Genomic DNA, 18652 nt, shown 5'->3' on the forward strand with positions numbered 1-18652 from the left:
CAGCCTGGTGCATTAAATTACAGATCCATAGGCTGGTTTGGGTTGGAAGAAACCTTAAAGATCACCTAGTTCCAATCCCCCTGCCATAGGCAGGGACATCTTTCACTGGCCCGGGTTTTTTAGAGCCCCACCCAGCCTGGCCTTGAACACCAGGGATGGGGCATCCACAGCTTCCTTGGGTAACCTCTGCCAGTGCTTCATCACCCTAACAGTAAAGAATTTCTTCCTAATATCCAATCTAAATCTCTTCTTTTAGTTTAAATCCATTTCCCTCTTGTCCTATCACTATCTGCTCCTCTAAAAAGTCTGTCTCCCTCATTTTTTATAAGCGCTGGAGCCTTCTCCATGAAGAACAACCCCAGTTCTCTCAGCCTATGTTCATAGGAGTGGTGCTCCAGCCCTCTGAGCATCTCCATGACCTCTGAATCTGCTCCAACAGGATCCATGGCTTTCTTGTGCTGAGAACCCTAGAGCTGGATGCAGTATTCCAGGTGGGGTCTCATGAGGGTGTGAAATTAGTTTTGAATTATGGTAGCCAGTGTACTGGCACATCTACACCTGGCACATCTGTGTAAAATTGGGTGTCTCTTCTCAGTAAAGGAAAAGTAAGATAAACCTTAGTTAAACTGGGGGCTTGTTACTCAGGTTGATTATGTTGGGGTTCTAGAAATAAACAGGAATGTTTTCAAATCCAGTGGGGGTGTTAGATGTTGAATGGTTGACAGAAAGGGGTTATGGTGAAAAACTGATGAAAAAGCGAGTATTCTACTGCTTATTTTGTTGTGGCATTAGATAAATCATAGGTAGCAATTGAATAAATTCGTTATAAGCCTTTATTTAGCAGAAACATGCCTCTAAACCCATACTTGTGATACTTCATAGTGGCTTACACAGTTTAGATAAATGCAATATTTGACTGCATTATGTATTAAACCAGGTCAAGAATTTAAACCCAGCACTTCCTAGAGGCAGCATGTTTCATTTCCACTGGTACACTGAGTGCCCACAGGGGAATCCCATTACTGATATTTAAGTGCGTAAGGCACAATGGGATTTGGAAACATGAAAAAATGTAACGTTGGCTCTAACAATAGTTGGCCCTCAAGGGCAGAAGCAATACTTGCCACGACTTGAGGCTATGCAAGTCTGTCTCTTAATGCCTTGCCCTTTTAATTAAGGTATATTTTTGAAAAACGAATAGATAATATTAAATTCTCTACTGGTTTATTTGTGTTACATTCAAAAGGCAGACAATGCTTATTCCAGCATAGCTGTGCATACATATCTAAGCAGGTGAGGTAGTACCCACACAAGAAAACCCAGTTGCCCTAAAGGTTTATTTGTGCTTAGTGGTGCTTTTCCAAAGTTTGATAGAGTTTTGTGTGGATTTGGGGGGGGAAAGGAACCCCAGGGAGTTACTATAAAATTATTCACTCTAAGTACTGTGTTATTGCAATAACAGATGTTGTGGAAATAATCCATTAATTGCTACATTTATTACAGAATAGTTGATGAGCCTGTAACCTCTGTTGCAATTCTTTGCATGATACTTGTACTTGCATGCTAACTAAAGTGTACATTTTTATATATTTATATAGCAGAGGGGAACAACAGGAAAATACAATTCCTGCCAGGTGCTAAATGTACCCTCACATTGTACGTGATTGTAACACCTAGCACTGCTGCAAGATCAGGTTTTGATGAGATACACATTTAGGAATAAAGTCAAGCATTGCCTACAAATGCCAGAGCTTCTGTGAAAATGGCAGGAAAAGCTGGTTTGAAACAAGAGAGTGGTTTCAAATCTGCATAAAGCTGGTCTGGAAAGAAAAAGAGGTTGGCATTTCTTGTTTCTGCTGTTCTGTTTACACAGGCTGTGCTCTGCCAGATGGATGAGTGCAACTCCCCCAAGGCTTTCTCTGTGACCTTTGAGAGCATCAGCAGTGAAATGAAGCTGCACTAATTTGCACTGAAATTTTGCTATATGTAGCTTGTCTTATTTTCCTGAAATCAAGCTTTTCAGGCAAGGCAGTACATGTATTTCATATTGCTTTTTCTTTCTGCAGTATTTAGTAATGTGTGATTAAATGCTTTTCACATAAAGCTTTCTTACCTGGGCTTTTCCCCTGGGTGGAGATGGGAGAGGAGGAAAAAACGAATACAAAGGAATACAACAGATGCTGGTCATGGTATTTTTGTGCTGCCAGATGATGCTGAGGTACTTCAGTATCAAGTACAGAACTGGGGTCATAAAATATATATATATATATATTTATATATATATATATATATATAACATGCAAGGTGTTGGAATGGGTATGCATTAGTTTGGTAAATGTCTATTTTGGGGGGATGTGCTATGGGAAAGCTTATGCTAAGGATGGGTTCAAGATGTTTTGGAAAAGCAAGTATTTCTCTCTTGCTTCAAACGGATGTTTGTGTCCTAAGGCCTGTGTTAAAGGGAAAGAAGCAACATTGATGAATTTATCTTATTTCTATGTAAAATAATGGTAGATGCTTCAAAGATAAAGTAGGTCATAAAAACATGGATGTTCCTGCCATGTCTTCACAACCCACAGTAAATTGGATCAGAGCTATTGTGTGTGCAAGTCTGTTCAGGTGCAGAGAGATGTTCTGACCTAAAACCTCAGAGCATGTTTCTCAGTTTTTATTTCCATTCACTCCACTTTCCAACTTGCCCACAGAGACCAGTTCTTGTGTTTGTGTGATTCCCTTCCTTCCCCTGAGCCATAATTCTGTTCTCTCAAGAACCCCTGTACATAACTTACTGAAAACTGTCTCCCTGGAAGGACTGGTAAGAGAGTCAGGCTTAGGGTATTATTTAGCTGATAATTTTCATTGTGTGAATGAGACCTATTGTGTTCCTGTGTTCTGGAAAGCTGTTTCCATTTGAGTTAGTCCTGCCTAGCTCTCACTTTGTCCTTCCTTTTAAAGCTTCATTTAATCTCTATGTGCATTTCAAAGAGAACTGCTAAAATCTAGACCCAAGGTGTCATTTCCATCTCTGAACAAACAGTGTGTGCCATCTCAGACTCCCATAACCAGCTGGCTTCAGAAATAAAACCAGCTGGAAGTGCTGAGAGCTGTGTGCTGTGTCAGGACAAGGTCTGGCTGCAGGCTTGCAGCAGGGAGGAAGGATACCTTACAAAACCACTTTGACAGGCATTTCTGTTTTTACAGTTTCCATGCTTTCTTGGCATCAGCTTAGCCTTAGTTTCCTCTTCCTGAGGCTTCTTACATAGAAACAGAGCAGTACTCTGACACAGGTCAGCTCTGTTCACCTGCCCAAACACTGCTCTGCCACAAGAATTGTTTGCCTTTTGTACAGGCAGCTCCTTCCTTCTGAATTCCCTTAGTATGCACAAGGTAAAGCACTGACATACATATAGATATAAATGTATCAGTTCTTGATGCTTGCCCAGGAACAGCAGTGGTGCCCCTGTTAGCAATAGCCTGGTGCTGCTGCTGTCAGACAGTTGAAATTCCTGGAAGGTTTTATTTTTAGTTCTTTCTAGTTATAAAAACCTAGTCATCACAGGGTGTCTAATGGCATCTGTCACGGGAGAAGCAGGACTGCCTGATAGGAGCTGCAAGACCAAAGAATTTGAATGTCACAATGCAGGGTGTAGGCTTTCTGTGGAGTGAGGAAGTGGGATGGGATGCTTGTTTAGAGCTGATTTCAAGTAACACTCAAGTGGGCTTAAGCCTAGTCCTACTTCTTAAGTGCTCCCCTTGGAGCTCATAGGGCACCACTCAAATTCTGGACTAATTTCCATGAGTCCAAATACATCTGTACTGATCTCCCCTACTCTGCAGTATTTTAAAATGTGTATAAAACCATGTGGAAAATGCCCAGGCAAAAGCTGCCGCTTCTCATTTAGTACTTCAAGCTCTTAAGCTAATGCTGGAGGGCATTGTTTTCCTGATAGAAGGTTTTGCAGGCTGCTAAAAACACAACATGTGCTAGAATTTACATACACACATCTGTACACAGCAACTGAATCCAGACCATAGCCTTGACCATTTGAAATACACCTTGTGCCTTTGCTGTGAGAAATACACCACAGTGGAAAGTGCCTCAAAGTGCCTCTTCTCAAAGAAGAACATGGAAGAAATCAAGGCAGAAGTAGGGTAATTCCAACAGAAAAAATTGTGCACCAGCTGCATCTTGCCTGACTGCTCCTGACCTTTCCTGTACCTGTAGTAACAACCTTAGCTAGGTTTGCAGCAATGATTTCTCACACACTGAACTACATTCTTATATCTTTAGTTCACCCATGGGGCTGGGTAGTTTGTTTGGTACTCCAGTCATCTGCTGATAGATGAGTTACTCCTCTGGCAGATAGTCACCCCAGCCCTTCCTGGGGCGTAGGCACATAATCGGTGCTGCACCCCCAAAATGGGAAGCACTACCCTGACTAAGATACTGGGACAGTCAGAAGTGTCACTGGTGCTTCCTTTTTGGCAGGGCCATGGATGTGTTTATCAGCAACAGAATTAATTTGGTCGAGTTCTTCTAGTTCTGGTAGAGAGTTACTTAATAGTACAAAAATGTAGAGCAAGCAGGAACCGGAAGGGCCAGGCAGGCGAGCACTTGAGCCACGCTGATTAATGCCCAAACTTCGGTGCGTGTGGGAAGTGCTGCACCCAAATAAAGTAACAGATTCGCGGGCTGTTCCAGCAGACAGCTGTTTTCAGAACAAACTTCACACGAAACATGGACACTTCAGGACGAACTGGTGCAGGTGGAAAATGCAACGGCGGTGCTAAGTGGAATTGATTAAAAACTCTGCAAATGTTTCAGCAGTGTGCATAGAAACTTAGAAACATTCTTGCAGTCCAGAAAGCAAACTGTAATCTGGGCTGCATCAAAGGGAGAGTGGGCAGTAGGTCGAGGGAGGTGATTGTCTCCCTCTACTCCAGACTCCATCTGTGGTACTGCATCCAGCTGTGGGTCCCTCAAAATAAGAAGGATGTGGACCTGTTAGGAGGCCACAAAGGTGATCAGAGGGCTGGAGCAACTCTCCTTTGAGGAGAGGCTGAGAGCTGGGGTTGTTCAGTCTGGACAGGAGAATGCTCCAGGGTGACCTTAGAGCACCTTCCAGTAGCTGAAGGGACAACAAGAGAGCTGTAGAGAGACTTTTTGCAAGGGCACGGAGTGATAGGACAAGAGGGGAGCAGCCTAAAGCTGAAGGAGGGTTAGTTTAGACTTGATGTCAGGAAGAAACTATTTACTGTGCGGGTGGTGAGGCATCAGCACAGGCTGCCCAGAGAAGCTGTGGACATCTCATTCCTGGAAGTGTTCAAGGCCAGGCTGGATGGGGCTTTGAGCAACCTGGTCTAGTGGGAGGCATCCCTGCCCATGGTGTGGGGTTTGGAATAACACAAGCCATTCTATGATACTAAGCCATACCTACTCCGTGGCTGCAGCTGGCTCCTTCCCGACAGGCCTCCCGGGCAAGGCCAGCTGTCGCCAAAGGAGGAGTTTCGGTACAGACTGGACTCTTCGAGGAGCACCTGGGGCGCAGGCCCAGAGCCGACCTGAATCTTTTTGTAACAGTAATTCCAAGCTTCCTGCCTCTGTAATTAGGACGCACACTTGTTCCAACAGTGTAGCGGGGAGAGGCAGGTTTCAGCCTGACACGGCTGTGTGCTGCTGGGACTCGGGTTCCCGCAGTGGAGGCGGCAGCTGGGGTGCCAGGCTGACACCTCAGCCCTGGAGCGGCAGCGTTCAGCCTGTAGCCATTTTCCAGCCCGCTGGTTGTACACGGAAACGCCCACGGCCGCTCGGGCAGGCCGGGATGCTGGAGGAGGCGGCTGCAAGGGTGCAAAGGTGCGAGCAGGAAAGGAATCAGCTGGAAACACAGGTTTATTTTGCAATGGTTGAGGCGTTTGGGTAACCCCGGGTTTCGGGCGTCTTGGTGCTGATTTGAGGCTCGAAGATGCTGTTGGAGCCCTTCCAGAGGGTGAGGAAGGTCCTGCTCACGCCAGCGCGGTTCTTCCCGGCGGGGAGCGGAGCGCTGCAGCCCCGGGCCCGCCCTCCGCGGGGGTGGTGCCGGCGGCGGCGGCGCGGGGGGCCGGGAGCGGAGGATGCTGCTGCCGCTCCTGCTGCTGCTGCCGGCGCTGGCCGAGGGGCAGCGGGCGGCGGTGCTGCGGCTGGGGCTCCAGGGCAGCCCCCGAGGGGAGGTGAGCCCGGCTTTCCTCTCCCTCACGCTGGATGCCAGCCTCGCCCGGGACCCGCGCTATGTCGCCTTGCTCAGGTGAGCCGCCTCTCGCCCCTTTGGGCAAAGGAAAAAGGTCTTGGGAGGGTGGGCCATCCCAGCAAACGCGCTGCGGAGCGAGCTGTGGAGAACGGGGAGTCCCCCACCCCTGGAACTGGGGTCGGGAAGAGGCTGCTGGATCCCCTCTGCTTCGCGGTTCACGAATTCCATCCTCCCAGGGCAGAAGGCGGTACCTTCCGCAGGTGCGAGCCTCGCCGGCTCCTTTGTGCTCGGGGAAGGGGTGGCTGGGCTGGGTGAATGCAGGCAAGGGTCAGCTCGGGGATAAGCCTGGGAGAGGAGCTGCTTTGCTAGCAGGACAAAAAAAGAGAAGGAAACTGAGAGAATTGCGGTTGTTCGGCCTCGAGAAATAGAGGCTTCAGGGTGCCCTTATCGCTTCCCGAACTACCGGAAAGAAGGTTGTAGTGAGATGTGGGTCGGTCTCTTCCAGGTAACAAGTGACTGGAGGAGAGGAAACGGCCTCAAGTTGCACCAGGGAGAGTTTAGATTGGATATTAAGAAAAATTTCTTCACTGAGAGGGTAGTCATGCACTGGAACAGGCTGCCCAGGGAAGCAGATGGTGGGATCACCATCTGTGAAGGTATTCAAAAAATATGTGGATCCTCCAGTCCTGATTTCCTTCTTCCCACCACTTGCAAGTTTTCCTCCTTACTGAAGTGGTGAGAAAGGTGTCACCAGCTTTACTGGAAAGTGCTCAAGTCCCCAGCATCCAGCCCCAACCGTACACCTTGCGGTTCAGTCTGGGGCCAGCCCTGCCACCACAAGGAGCAGGAAGTATTTGGTGGCCTCTAATCTGCTGTTTGTCACCAGGAGCAGATAGTGCCTAACGTGCCTGGTGCCCTCTGACGCCTCGCAGTGTCCCCCAGAGAGGGCTGGGTGTCGGTACTGCACATCCTGCACGGGGTGTGAGCACATCACAGTTATGTTCTTTTGTACACCTGCTTTGATAAAGCTAACACTTGTCCCAGCAGGGAGTCCTAATCTCCCTTGGGTACAAAGGCAATTGCTTTGGCTGTTGTCGATGGAAGTTGGGGCTGATGATGTAAAGTCAGTTTTGTGTCCACCTTCTCACAGGACATTTATGTTGGTGTTGCACAAACAAAGCCAAAACATCTGGGGGAGGAGGGTGTTTAGGACCAAAAAAACAAGCCTGTTTTGAAGTTTTGCCTTACTTTGCCCCAAGATTTGACTCCCTGCCCGTGACCATGTTCCCTCAGGCATGTCCTCCCCTTGTTGCCTCATAGACGCTCTCCTGGCTCACTTGGCCATCAGTGTCCGTCTTGTACATCAGACTGTACAGGACAGAGGGCTGGGATGCAGATCCCAGCAAGGTGTCAGGAATGCCCTGAGGCTACTGGGTAGCCCCAGGTCACCTGCTGCAGCATGGTCCTCAAAGTGCTTGCCATGTTTACCCTCAACACAGTCTACATAAATATAGTGGTTTTCTGTTTCTCTGCATTCCTTCCTCAGCAACTCCAAACTGCGTGCCCTGGCAACGGCCCTGTCCCCAGGTTTCCTGAGGTTTGGTGGCACTGAGACAGATTTTCTTATCTTTGATCCCAACAAGGATTCAACTTCAGAAGAAAAAATCCTCTGGGAACTTCAGGCACAGCAAGGTAAAGTGGGCATCAATGTGTTAGACTTGAAACCATCCTGGGTTTTGGAGGGTCTTTGATACAGGCTGAGGATGCTGCAAGAGCACAGCAGCAGCATTGGGGGCCCTCCACAGGGTCAGTATTGCTGTCATCCATGGAGAGGAGATCTGTGGGCTTTCAGCATGGTTTGCGGGAAGAGCTGTGCCAGCCATGGGAAAGTGAGAAAGGATGTGGGGAAACTTGCATCCTCCCTGGCATCTGCTGAGACTCTCCGTTTGCTGTCTTCTGCTTCCTGCAACAGTCTTGGGAGCTCCCCCACTGCCTGGGAGGCAGTCAAAGTCAGCTCAGAAGTTGCAGCTCCATTATGAAAATTAAGTAACATACAGAAGAAATAATCTGAGGAGAACAGTGTTCAATCTCTCTGCCAAAGCCAGAGAGCTGGGCTGGGGGTGCAGCTTTGCCCTCTTGCCACTTTGACAGGGCAAACCTGCTAGACCCCTGCCAACTGCTTGAGCTCGGTATTTTCTTTTTGAACTTAGCAAAAGTGCATAAATTCTTCAAGAGGTGTTTCAGATGAAAAAAATCCTGTCTGTTCCTGTGGCACATAGCACAACAGTGCAATCCTACACTACTGTGCAACCCCGTGATGCTCAGTTTTGAAGTCAAGTGGTACTTTTCCCCTCATAGCACTTTGCTAAGTGGCCACTTCCTGTGACTATGGCTTTTGCCTTCCTCTCTGGTTATGGCTTGTTCCTGGTTTGCATGCCAAGAAAAAACATGAAATTTGAAGGAAATGTGTCTTATGACTCCTGCCAGTGAGCCATGTGGGGAAGTCAGCACTTTCCCCTGCACGAGATGGGCAGTGCAGGAAGCATTGCCCTGTTCCTGCCCACAGCAAGGTGGGTTGTGATCCCAGCCACACCACTGCATGCCAGGTTGGCTTATTTGCCCCTCAGGCATGGCAGTCTACGCTTTGTCAGCTCACTGAAACAAGGGTTCGCTGGCTGTGGAGGTGAGGAGTTAATTCCTATCACCCTTCTGCCCTACAGAGGCTTGTGGCTCGAAACCTGCATTTGCTGCTGTTGAGAAGCTGCTGCTGGCCCAATGGCCTAGCCAGGAGAAGCTGATTCTTGCCGAACAGAACCGGAAAAAGCACAAAAACACCACCATTACAAGTAAGACTTAAACAGGGGGATGCAATTCTCTGCCCCATGGTAAAAGGGTCATAGGCTGTTAGGAGCTGAAATCACTGAAAAAGAAACATTTCACTCACTTAGAAAAATATTCAGAGAACTCTTTTCCCACTGTTTGCCACCTCACGTTTAATAGTATTCAGCTGCAGGAGTTGGGAGGTTCTCAAAACTTGTTAAATGTTGTGTAGTGGGGCCTGACTTCTTCTGTCTGGTTGGGAGAGTTTGGCACATCTGTAGCATCAGGCTAAATAAATACAGGCAGTAAAGATTGTTGCTTGGCCAGAGCTCAACTAGCACACTCTAACCTTGAGATAAATACCCCTCCTTTCTCCTCTGTGCAGGAAATACACTGGATATTCTCTACAGCTTTGCAAACTGCTCAGGGTTTCACCTGATCTTTGGACTCAACGCCTTGCTGCGGAAAGGTGGCTTGCAGTGGGACAGCTCGAATGCCCAGGAATTGTTGGACTACTGTGCTTCCCAGAGGTACAACATCTCCTGGGAGCTTGGGAATGGTAAGTGCTTGTTGGCCAGGCCAGCCGCCACCTGGAAAAGTACCACCACAGGGTATGGTCTGGTAACTTTGGATGATGGCACATAAAGGCAAGGTGATGTTTTATTAAGAGACATTAAGGTCTTAATTTGCAACAAGGGATTTCACAAGAAGACACAATGAATGAGCAAATTGAGATGATTTTGCTGATCCTACTAGGGCTTTGAGATGAGGTGAACGATGTCCCACAAGGTGCAGAATGTCACCTATGGGGACTGGCTGCGACAGAGTGCTGGACAGCAGCATGCTGTATCCCCTGGGCTTTTGGTTTCATGCTCACCTTCCAATATCTCACCCACATCAGGCCAGATCAGGTGAAGCCTTAGGGGACTGGTGCTTCCCATTTGGATGTAACTGCCCTATTCTGTGCCCCAGAAATAGAGTGGAATGTTGATGTGCACGTGTCTTCCCCAGAGCCCAACAGCTTCAGGAAGAAATCTGGCATCCACATCGATGGCTTCCAGCTGGGGCAAGATTTTATTCACTTACGCCAGCTCCTGAATAACTATGCCCTCTACCAGCATGCCAAGCTCTATGGTCCCGATGTTGGGCAGCCCCGAAAGCACACTCAGAGACTGCTGAGAAGGTAGGGGTGTGAGGTGCCAGCAGCACTCCCTGGGGTGGGGCAGGTGTGGAGAATTGTGGCTTGTCTGCCCCTAGATGCAGGAGGCATGAAGAGGCTTCAAGGTAGGGGTTGAACAATTTTTTTTCCCTTGACTGAGGACAACTAAAATCTTACCTGCATGCATGAGTTCAAGGCTTGAATACTCAGCCAGGTGAAACTCAGCTGCTGGCAGTACACCAGTGGTCCACACGTTTTCCCACTGAGCACTGGCTCTAGGGTTGTGCCAACAAGGGCTTTTAGCCTGAGAAACACCCATGTGTTATATAAACATCAGTTCATCTTCCCAGCAACCTGCGGAGGCAGCCCGGCTGCCCAAAGCCTGCATAAAAGCCATGGCAAGCCTGGTCCCCAAGCACTCACCATCAGTACTGCCAGCTGGGGGGGAGGGGGGGCTGCGATTGGCGTTGCACTGGTGGGAGGGCCATGACCCATCACTAGTACTGCTAACCGTCTGCTCTCCGCCATGCCCTCTGGTTGCAGCTTCCTGAAATCGGGAGGGAAGGTCATCGACTCAGTCACATGGCACCAGTAAGTACCGCTTGGATACCACTATCACTCTGATTACTGCCTCGTTTTCTTTACAAAATGTCAATTTGAACAGAACTGTCAATCTCAACAGAAAAGAGGGGTGAAATGTGCCTTTCGACAGTTCCTTGGGGGCCTCTCCACAAATTTCTCTGTTCAGAATAAGAGATGAATTGAGGGAGCACATTACAGAAATGCTGAAGTCTCCAAAGGGTCTACTTGGTGCAGAGACCCAAAAGCTGTGGTGGGGGGTTGTCACATAAGCACAGCAGCAGAAAATGCATTATATGCAAGAGGATCATTTTGCTTGCTCTATTTATATCTACTTGATATAAAGGAAAAGCCCTGCAGGTCTGGCTGACCCTTGTCCATGGAAAAGTGCCAGCAGCTCCTCCTGCTCCCTTGAGTTTGTTCTCTGAGTCATTTTAGTCTCTGTGTGGGTAACTCACCCTCAGATCCCACATGCAGCGCAAGCAGCCCTGGCACGTGGCCCTTTGCTCTTGATTTGTAGGTTTAAAGTGCTCACGAGGGCAGTGGAGTAAGTTGGCCCCAGGGCCATGAACTCCACATGTTTGAACGTCTTTTCCATGTGAAGGCATGTCAAAAGCAGGACATTTACATGCATCAGTGAGGTAACAGTGGGAAAAGAGGCACATACTTATTTTTTATATATATGCATACATACATGAATTATCTCTGTATTTTGAGCTACTAGAAAGGCATGAAATATGTCCTTTCCCCTTCCTGGCCTGTTCTTTACTAATTTAGGATTATCAGGTTTTAGCTTCCTCTTGTGGCTGGAAGGCTTCAGCTACTTCTGGTAGGACTGAGTGATAGGATGAAATGCAAAAACCACAGGGATCCCAATTTATGTGGACAAACCAGACTTAAAAGCTCTTCTGCTCATGGTGGAGGGCAACCTTCATGCCACAAGGATGCCCACATTCTGGCGCCCTCCAAGTGGCCAAAATATTCCAGCAGAGGGACAGATTCTGGGATATTATATTTTTAATATATAACTTGATACAGTAAAGCAAGTAATCACATAGGAGTGTCAGACTCCTCAACAAGAGAAGAGATACAGAAGCTGGCTCTTGGTGATGTTTTCCTTATTCTAAACGAGTAGATGCAAACAAACCTAATACTTCTACTGGTGGAAATTTCTGTGATATCCTGCCTCTATGGAGGTAATTATATCTGATAGTCCCTTAAATACAAGTGACAGACCTACACATCTGGAAAACAAAAACTAAAAAGCACTGGACAGAAAAACCGTGCTGTGGATAAATGTACCAATCAACTGAATACTTTCAGTGGTGTTTTGTACCACTGGTGGTATTTTTCCCTAATTTTGGCTATGTTTTTTCCCCTATTTTCAGTTACTATGTGAATGGACGGAGTGCAACAAGGGGGGATTTCTTGAGCCCTGAAGTGCTGGATTCCTTTGCCGCAGCCATATATGAAGTCCTGGAGGTGCCTTGTCCTGTTCAATCATTCCTAAGTTCAGTTTCCAGGGGGTTAGCAGAGAATCCAGAATAAAGCACCATTTCTTACTAGCAATAAATAGGGATGCTCAAAGCTTGTGTTCTGCTGACGCTGTAAATTTAAAAAAAACCCCATAAGATTAGCAATACTAACAATAAATGATCTCCATCAGTTTGCTATGCAGCAAAAGTGCGTGATGCCATGCATTACACATTTACAGCATTCTCATTTATTGATGTAGTAATTACTCAGGGGTGTAAGTTATGGTTATCCCATTTTCCCGGCTGCATTTTTTTTTGTATTTTGAGATCCTGAGAACAGTATAACTTAGAATATAGCACTACTCAGCACAAGAAGAATTATGGGACCTGGATTTAGTGATGTTTTACATGGGTAGCAAGTTTTTTTTGGGGGGAAGATGTAAATCTACTTCTAGTCCTTTAGATCCAAATTTCTGTGACATCCCATCTCAGGGTGTTATCCCTTAAATGCATACATCCTAAATGAGCCTTTGGCTAAAGCACAAAATGTTGTTTATTTCAGTAGCCAAAGAACTTAACTGTTGTCTCTTTCTCTTCTTCCCTAATGCCACACTGGCCAGATTGTTGGTGGGACTGTTCCAGACAAGAAGGTCTGGCTGGGAGAGACAAGCTCTGCCTATGGAGGAGGAGCTCCCAGACTGTCTAACACTTATGTTGCTGGCTTTATGTGAGTACCATGTCCCAGGTGTGGGGAAATTACATATTTTGCCAGCTGAAGAGGGCTGCCCCACAGGAGGAATGTGGCTTCCTCAGGCTTTCTGGGGAGTGTGGGCAGTTTTTTTCCCTCCTATAAGACATGATGACCTTTTTAGAAGGGCCTGGTGGACCAGCAAGTCAAAGTCTGGTAATGACAGGTGACCTTGTTGTTGGTGTGATGATTTCTCTCAGCCTTCAGACCCTTGGCCAGTTCAGGAGAATCTGCTGCCGCTCCTGGTTTCCACCACCTGCAAACAGGGGAACAGAGCAACTGTTCCCACCAACTTGGACTTCAAGAGGTGGTCTGAAATTACTTTTTCATGTAATCAATGCAAGATCTGAATTGAAATTATTTGTGTGATTTTAAGGAAGTCAGCATCATGCACTAATTTTTGCTTTCATGCTTCCCGAGCTGGTTGGAGAGGGGCAAGAGGGTACAGTTGAGGTCAGCAATTTCATCTGTGTGATATTTGCCTCATTTTTTGGCAGGTGGTTGGACAAACTCGGGCTTTCAGCCAGGCAGGGGATTGATGTGGTGATGAGACAGGTTTTCTTTGGGGCAGGGACCTATCACCTGGTGGATGCCAACTTTGAGCCTTTGCCGGTATGTAAATGACACCCCCTGAATGCACCTCTGCACAGGCAATGCTGGGTGTGGAGGGACAAGTCCGCTATTTTAACACCTTTTTTTGCTTGGATGGTCACAGGTATCCTTGTACCTAAAGTTATCTCATGTTCCACTAGGGGTTAATGTGTTATTACATATATATGTATGCGCACAAGATATTTAGTGCAACTGCAGGGGTGCAGCCAGTCTTCAGCACGGCAGAGACTGATCCGTGGGACACAATGCTCTGGTTTGTACGCAGGTGCTCCTGGAGCTCACAAGGCTTTTCTGGATGGCCTGTTTTGGTTTGGCTACTCCTCAGCTGAGTTTATAAACAGAATTGAAAAGAGGTATTAAAATAAATCATATTCCACACGAAAACCTGGCCAACATGAAGTCAAGACTCAAGCATTATAGGTCATGAGCATATTCATCCTACAGTGGTGTCTGAAGGATAATTAAATTGAAACGTATATTCAGTATAGTTTGATTCATTAGGAAATAACATTTTGCTGTGATAAAACTTTATTATAGGAACTATACATTGTTCTTGCACATATAGCACATTTCTTTGTACTACTAGCACTTAGCTTGGGGTGAGAGGACAGCATCTTTCTTTTTAGCTTCCCTCTCATTTTTCTGCTTCCAAATTGTGATTTTCGTGGGTTGTCTTAGATCCAGCCTGAAAGAAAACCCAGCATATGGGGATTTCCTGTCCTGCTTGCTCAGCTGGTTCCTATGCCAGGGGCTGCATCATCAGGCTCATTGCTTTGGGCTTTTTATTCCCTCATTTAAAATAGATTTAAGTTGGACTGAAACTATGTGCCTTGTTCCTCACCTACAGGCAGTACAGATGTTAATCAAGCCAATAACGCTTCAGAGGCAGGGAAATTCAAACCCAAGTCCATCAGCTGTAGTTAGCACAGAAATTAGGAAGCTCAGCAGCGTCAGAAGGCTGCACCTCCTTGCAGAGGGATTGAGCATGAAGGCTGATAGGAAAAGTACTTTCCCAGGCTTGTGGTGAGTCAGAAGAGAAACACAAAGGTTTTCCTCCTAGAAAAACCTCAAAGACAAACAGATGAGCTGGGAGAAGCTCCCTGAAAGCCTGGAAAGACCTCGAAAAAATGAGTCTGCGCTGGGCATCATCCTGCTCTGAGGCATCATCCTGGTGTGTCAGAGGATGCACTGGTGACTCGGGTTCAGAAATCAATCCTGAGACCTGTTCAAAAGTAAAATGTTAATGAAAGGCGTTAGAGTTTAGGAGTTTCTTTCTGGTGTTGCACCTGTGCCTTAGGCGCAAGCTTTCCTGCAGGAAGGGCAGTTCACACCCCTGCATTCAGCCCTCAGGTTCTCTGTACCCTGCAGAAGGGTGTTTCCAAAATGCAAACAATCTCTCCCTGACAGAGCTCTGAGAGTTGCAAATGAGGGGAGAAATGACTCTAAGGTACCTTAGCTGCTCACAGGCAGGGCTTCCCTTGTAGCTATGGTGTTTGTGTGAATCTAAATAGATAGGGTGAAAAGCTTGGTAAAGCAAAAAGCTGTAGGGGAAAACCTCTTGAAACGAGCTTCTAAATGACGGTTAGATTCACAGCTCTGCTGAGTGGAGCACCTGGCATGTACATAAACTTTTCCATATTTTTTTGTGCCTCCCAGGACTACTGGCTCTCTCTGCTCTACAAGAAGCTGGTGGGTACCAAGGTGCTGCAGGTCGGCCTGGCAGGCGCTGACAAGAGGAAGCTCCGTGTCTACCTCCACTGCACAAACAGCCTCAAGTAAGCCTCCAGAAAGGACAAAATATCCCAAAAACTGAGCCCGCAGCCAACACCGGGCCAACAAATGTCATTTGGGACAGTGCAGGTTCGCACATTTTTTCTGTGAAACCTCTTTGTCTCCTCATCCCCACCATCACCTTCTCTTGCCTTGCAGCCCAAAGTACAGAGAAGGGGATGTGACACTGTTTGCCTTAAACCTCTATAATGTTACCCAACATTTGGAGCTACCGAATTACCTATCGAGCAAGCACGTGGATCAGTACCTCTTATTGCCTCATGGCAAAGAGAACATTCTTTCCAGGTAAGTTACAATTCCTCCGGCCCCTGTGGAAAAGACTGTGAGTAGGCTTAGAAGGTCTTTAAAACCTCACCTTATTCAATTTGCCAGGGGAAAGAAGAGGTTACCATTCAGTCATATGGGTTTTTTTCAGTAAGATCTGACTTCTGTTAAATCAGGTCTCCTAAACTCAGGCTACTGAAAGCTTGCTAAGTTATAAGGACATTCACCTGATGTTAATTTGGAAGTATCTCCTAGCAGGCACAAGCACTCTGGACCAGCAGCTAAAGTCCTTTATTTTTTTTTGCACAAGCACAGGTATATTGCTTTCCCAAGTGCTGGCTCCTGATTTACAGCAATGTGTTTAGGCTTTGTATGTTGATGGGGTGTTTTTGTTGTCATTGTTAATACATCCACAGGGAATGGATCTGCTCTGTGGGCATAGAATAATATGCATATTTTTAAGAGAAAAAAACAATTAAAATTTGTACTTTTCAAAGCCTTTTTTTAGCTGTTGACCTCACTGGAAGAGAAAGAAATGTACTTTTTGATGTGCTAGTGCTACCACTCTGAAGGAGTCCTTGCAGAGGGAGTGCTACAGATGTCTGTGTGTATGTGTGTACACACACACTCAAGGGAAGTTTAGTTTGGCTTTGGGCTGAGTTACTGTTTACACTCAGGCCCAGAGCAGTTTGTACTCAGTGGTAAACAGAGCACAGCTGCCCAAACAGTCTCTCTGTCCCTTCTCCAGGTCTATTGAGCTGAATGGCCATGTGCTACGGATGCTGGATGACGAAACACTGCCAGAGCTTATGGAAAAGCCCCTTGGTCCCGGCACCCTGCTCGGCCTTCCAGCCTTTTCCTATGGCTTTTATGTTATCAAAAATGCCAAAGCTATTGCTTGCATTTAAGTGGTCAATACACACACTCAGGATAAATGAAAAGCACTTAGCTAGTAGGGAATTCTAATCCTAGAAATTCACATTTCTACCACGGGATTTAATTCTGGTAAGGGATGCAAATGTTGTAGCACTAGTATGAACTGAGAGCTGGGGAAGACATAAGATCCCACTGGGTAATTGGTACGTGAAAGATCCCAGGAGAATTATCCAGGTAGAACAAGACCAGGCAGGGACTGGTTTTGCTCTTGATCCAGCCTATCACTGTGTTTGAGCATGGAATCCTCCTCCACACCATGCACAGAGCCACATCAGCTTCTCACACTGCTTGGGGCTCTGGCAGCCCAGGCACTGCAACCTCCCATCTCCCTCTCATTTCTGCAAGCACAGCTCCTAAAGCAGTTTCTTCAAAAGCTTGCCTTTAGAAAGGATGAGCAGGGTTTTCATTTCAGCTGCACAGCTGTGACTTTGCACCATGTGGGGAAGCCTGAGAGGGGGTTATGGTTGCTGAGGGTATCTTGGGGTGGAAAGTGTGGACATGCAAAGCAAACCACGGTCAGGGTGTTTGCACGGGGAAAGGCCACGCAGAGAAACCAGATCCTCTATCAGATTTGGGGTGGCGCCACACATTTTTCTCAAGCCAGGGGAGTTCAGTCACAAGATGGAGCTGTGGCCATGTGCTTTCCAAAGGCGAGTTGTTGGCGCAGGAAATGCAGGCTGTTCCTTTAGGGTGGTCTGCCTCTGCCATCACACACTTCCTCCCTGCAAGGAAAGGAGAGGAGCCTGCCAGCGCCCTGGCAATAACCCTCTGTGCTCAGGGGGCTGCACTGTGAGAGTTTGTGACTCCTTAACCTGCACCGCCCTGCAGGCAGCTCAGCTGGAAAGGACTTCCCTGAACCTATGCACGGGTGAAGCTCTCTCTGCTTTACACTCCCTAACCTCGCGGAAACGGCATAGGAAAGAGGCTGAGCAAACCACTCACCCCTCAACCACCAGAGGGATATCAGTGGCCTTAGAGCATCCTGGGGACAGAACTGCCCAGCCAGGCTCACATCCTTCCTACTGGGAGAACAGCGATTTTGGACAGAAATCTATGTTGGTGGTGGCTTTTCTCCCCAGCTGTGCCTTCACCATTTTTGCAGTTGGCTGTGCCAGCAATAGCTCCCTGTGGCACACAGGCTGCTGGTCCCCAGAGCAACAAAAGGCCTCGGACAGTAGCTGTGGCCACCTGCACATATTTATTTGCATCTACTTTTCTTGAAGGTAACCCACACAACTGTCAATGCCTTATGATATTTTGAGCACAGCAGGGAAGAACAACTCCACATGACTGTACTTCCCTTTTTAAGGTTTAAAAAGATGCTACCAGCTACATGGGACTTAATGTAGGGCAGGGAACCTTTTTTTAATGAGAGTACTTTTGAAACTGATGTACTTTTGTAGCTGTGATGACAACCTGCACACTAAAAAGGTTATACTTGAGTTCAGTGTGTCAAAGGAGTGTGTGCATCCACAGATGCATTCTGTGAAGGGTTATGTATCAGGGGATAACACAGATCAGAAATGAGGAAGGCTGAGTTTGTTTATGTTGTCCAAGTTCCATAAAAGAAGTAAAGAGAGTATAAGACGGAGTGGAAAGTCTTACGTACAGTCAGTATAAAGTTAATAATATCTTATTATTGTTATTAAAATATAAGTTACAACTAAAACATCAAAGTTATTATTTGTCTGGTAGCTTCTTTTTAGAACTCTTCTAAAAATTTTGTTTATTCCAATGCTTGTGGGTTTTGTATTTGAAGATTTTAATTAAAACTATTTATACCAGCTTTTGGCTATTGTTGGGGTTTTAGTTTAGTCTTAGTTTTTTTTCCTGTTGAAGGAATTTTCTCCCATATGCATGTTGCTAGGGGACAAATAGCTGTACTTAAGAAAGACAAAAAGGGGAGTGGGGCGGGCCTGGCTACTCCTTTGTCTACACCTGGGTGTGGGGTCAGTTTGCTCTGAGCGTCCGGAGAGAGAAGCTGCAGAGAAAGGAGCTGCTGCTTCTTTCTTTTTGGCCGTTCTTTCTTCCTGCTGGAAACAAC

At 46.8% G+C, this 18652-nt stretch overlaps 1 protein-coding gene across 1 annotated transcript; it reads left to right on the forward strand.

The window, feature by feature from the left end:
- Positions 1 to 5911: 5911 nt before the first annotated feature.
- On the forward strand, positions 5912 to 18392 carry HPSE (heparanase). The gene is given in 13 exon segments (XM_048304966.1): positions 5912 to 6029; positions 6031 to 6281; positions 7771 to 7916; positions 8945 to 9070; positions 9430 to 9603; positions 10056 to 10227; positions 10747 to 10794; positions 12171 to 12264; positions 12878 to 12984; positions 13503 to 13617; positions 15274 to 15392; positions 15547 to 15693; positions 16421 to 18392. Coding segments are annotated over 13 exon segments (1725 nt in total). The 5' UTR covers positions 5912 to 5963; the 3' UTR covers positions 16581 to 18392.
- The last annotated feature ends 260 nt before the right edge of the window (positions 18393 to 18652 follow it).

This window comes from Corvus hawaiiensis, chromosome 5 (genome assembly GCF_020740725.1).
Source record: "Corvus hawaiiensis isolate bCorHaw1 chromosome 5, bCorHaw1.pri.cur, whole genome shotgun sequence".
Lineage (NCBI taxonomy): Eukaryota > Metazoa > Chordata > Aves > Passeriformes > Corvidae > Corvus > Corvus hawaiiensis.